This window comes from Lathyrus oleraceus, chromosome 4, assembly GCF_024323335.1.
Source record: "Lathyrus oleraceus cultivar Zhongwan6 chromosome 4, CAAS_Psat_ZW6_1.0, whole genome shotgun sequence".
NCBI classification, from domain to species: Eukaryota; Viridiplantae; Streptophyta; class Magnoliopsida; order Fabales; family Fabaceae; genus Lathyrus; species Lathyrus oleraceus.
Genome location: NC_066582.1, coordinates 147,213,151 through 147,216,551, shown reverse-complemented (window position 1 = coordinate 147,216,551; position 3,401 = coordinate 147,213,151). Strand labels below are relative to the sequence as shown.

The 3,401-nt window shown below is 33.3% G+C and overlaps 1 protein-coding gene across 1 annotated transcript; it reads left to right on the top strand.

Annotated features, from left to right (window-relative positions):
* Window positions 1-287: 287 nt before the first annotated feature.
* On the top strand, window positions 288-2,971 carry LOC127074185 (WAT1-related protein At5g47470). The gene is made up of 7 exons (XM_051015480.1): window positions 288-635; window positions 726-791; window positions 1,506-1,622; window positions 1,696-1,930; window positions 2,056-2,217; window positions 2,311-2,465; window positions 2,593-2,971. Exons 1-7 carry the CDS (start codon window positions 445-447, stop codon window positions 2,702-2,704), a joined length of 1,038 nt encoding a protein of 345 aa, XP_050871437.1. The 5' UTR covers window positions 288-444; the 3' UTR covers window positions 2,705-2,971.
* Window positions 2,972-3,401: the final 430 nt, after the last annotated feature.

The following is a 3,401-nucleotide window of genomic DNA, read 5'->3' as shown; positions in this document are numbered from 1 at the left end:
TATTTTCAAGGAATAATATCTAGATTTAGATATTGTAAATACAAATTTATGGCTAACTAATTCCCACTATTTATAGACATGTTCTAAGAATTAGTAAACAACTTGAATCAAAAAACCATGGTTTGGTAAGAGATTGTAGCATGTATATGAGATTCTGAATAAACAAAAAAAAACAAATTATAGATTTTCCTCAAAGCGGTTGGAAAGACTATTTAGATAGAAACATTAATGACAGTTCACTTCTTGTAACTTTGTTTTCGCACACGTCTCATCTTCAATAGCGGTTATCATCATTATCATGCTTCATGCATCGATATAATAATTATTAATATATAAGATTTTTCTTAGAGAAGTGGAGTTTGAGATATAAAAGAAGCATAAGAGAATGTAGAGAGAGGATAGGGCAAAATATATATCCTCTCTTGTGAATTTGGAAGAAAGAAAATGGTGGATTCAGGGATGATTGAAGATGTGATTATAATTGGAGGGTTAATTGCTGTACAATTTTTTTATGCTGGAAATGCTATGCTCATGAGTTATCTTATGTCTTTGGGTCTTCAATCTTATACCATTGTCATTTTCACTGCCTTTGCTACATTTATTCTTCTCCTTCCCTTTGTTCTTTATTATGAAAGGTACTATTTTTTATTTTTTTGAGATGGGTTATGGGAAAGTTTTGAGCTTTGATGATGATTTTTATTTGGGTATGTTTGTTTCTATTGCAGGAGTAAATGGCCTAAGAAAATTAGTTTCAAGTTGTTTTCAAAGTTTATTCTTCTTGCTCTTGGAGGGTAAGAAAATCTTATTACTATTATGTGTTTTTAGTTTAATGTTCTTGGCCTTTGAATTTTGTTTTCACTTTTGATCTTTTTTTATTAATTCATTTTTGTTAAAAGAAAAATGGGGTTTGAAGAAAAGATTTTGAGTTGCATACCTAATGCAAATCTTGAAGAAGATCACAAGAGACTAATTTTAGATTTTTTATTTGAGGGCGGATTCATTATCATGGATTTTAGGGAAATCTTTGGTCCCTAGAATCTCTCACAAGATAATCACATTCTTGGCTTGGTTAACACTAAATTATCCTTAACCACCATATTTTGTGCTAATATTAAGGGTGGCAAAACAGGCTGATCTTAAGGGTGGCAAAATAGGCCGATCCACCTGATGTCGATTTTGTCTCTATGTTTTTATGGAGTTTTTTTATAAACTTTTGCGAATAATAATTTTAAGGGTGTAGGGTGTAAGACCCTGCGAACAATAACTTTTAAGGGTGTAAGGCCCCGTCCGTCCCATCCAGTTTTTTTAAGATCAGATAAAGATTTTAAGTCTGTCCTCTCAATTTGTCCTGTATTGTTCCGATTTTTGGGGGGCCGTTTGCCACCCCGGTTTATCTTAAATGAAATGGTGGTATTATTTGAAAGAACACATTACATTTATGTAACTAGAAGAACACTAGAATCTATGTTGTTAATTTGATCATTGTTATTGATGATCTTATGCAGTGTAACTTTGTTCCAGTCTTTATTCCTTAAAGGAATCAACCTAACCTCAGCAGCAATGGGAACAGCCATGCCAAACCTTGCCCCGGGGTTTATCTTCATCATCGCATGGATTTTTCGGTAACACTCTATTTTCGCACGACTAATTTGTAACTTTGTAACTAAGTTTTACATCTATATTAATGCAATGCAGGTTGGAAAAAGTAAACTTAAAGTGCACATTTAGTAGAGTAAAAATAATTGGCACATTGCTTTGTGTCTTAGGAGCACTCACAATGAGCTTAATGCAAAGTATCTCAACTCCTATATCAATGGAAAAGTTAACTATTCCACCACCATCACTTGTAATGTTTGACAGAGACAAGATTATTGGTTGCCTATATCTCTTGGTTTCAATCCTCCTTCTCTCAAGTACAGTTGTCTTACAGGTAAAGTTTCATTCAATTCGGTCCTCAAATGCACTCTCCCTCAGGCAGAGTGCATTTGAAGACCGAACAAACGGACAATTTGTTCAAAATTAAGTTTTTTTTACAAAAACTTGTGTATGTTGCAGGCATTTACTTTAGGAGAATTCCCCGCACCTATGACATTGTGTGCGATAACATCATTTTTGGGGGGTGTGATTACAACGGCAACTCAATTAATTGAATATCATGAAATCAAAACTGGGTGGCCATTAGTTAGTGTTGGTGACATGATTGCCTATTCTGTTCTGGTAATTTCAATTTTGTACTAATATTGTGAATTAGTGAATTACTAGTACATTGGTAGTTTGGTATAAAATGATGGCTGAATTGAAAATTCACAGTCAGGTGCAGTAACTGGAATATGCTTAAGCACCAGTGCTTGGGCTCTTGAGAAGAGAGGACCAGTTTTGGTATCCATGTTCAGTCCTGTTGGCACTGTTTGCTCTGTCATTTTCTCTATTGTTACTTTACAAGATAGTACTGTTAATATTGGAAGGTACCTTCATATCATTCCAAACTATTATTTTTTAACACTAGAGACCACACATCGACACTGATACGTGTAATAACGTAATCACATGTGTCGGTTTCGGTACTAAAAAAAGGTTTGACTTGCATTGCAGCATAGCAGGGATGTTCCTCATGTTCACTGGACTCTACTTTGTGCTTTGGGCCAAAGGGAAAGAGGATTGCTTAGAGAGTGAGTATGATGCAGAGAAGCCTCTCTTAAGTTGATTTATATTTTCCAAATGAATGTCAAAACAAATAGTGTGTAAATTATGTGTATGCTTTGATAAGTTAGTGTGTAATTGTTAACTATAGGTTTTGAGATCGAGTAATGTACTATATAGGGGAAGTTTTTTTTTTAGGCAAGGATATTAATTAGTTATGAACTATAGGTTTTGGGATAGAGTGATGTATTATATCATAATTTCTAACTAAGAGTGCATGATGCACATTCAGGTAGAAAACAACTGGGTCATAGTAGCTGAGTTATCACAACTTTAATCTTCATGGTCATTGCATAGCACAAATAGTTTTGAATGAATAGTTGAGGTAGAAAATGGAACTCATTGTCCAAAACTGTTTGTAGACCATTTTAAAAATAAAATATTGAACAAATAATTTTTTTTAGATCATATCAAATCTTTTAAGAAAGAAAATTTTTGAAGTTGTAATTGATTATATATTTGCTAAATTGTTTTTTTTTCCAAGGTTGTAATTGGTATATGTTTTGACTAATCGGTTTGAGGTAGTTATTTTTTATTTTTAGTTTATGTTGTATTTCAAGGCGTTGTTTTTTATCTATCAATGTGTGAATGGTGACAACTTTGAGAAAATTGGTGATTGCGAATCGTCAAAGCAAGTGTGAGAAATCTTAAAGAAGACATACACAAGGACTGACAAGGCGAAGGTGATGAGATTATAAAGT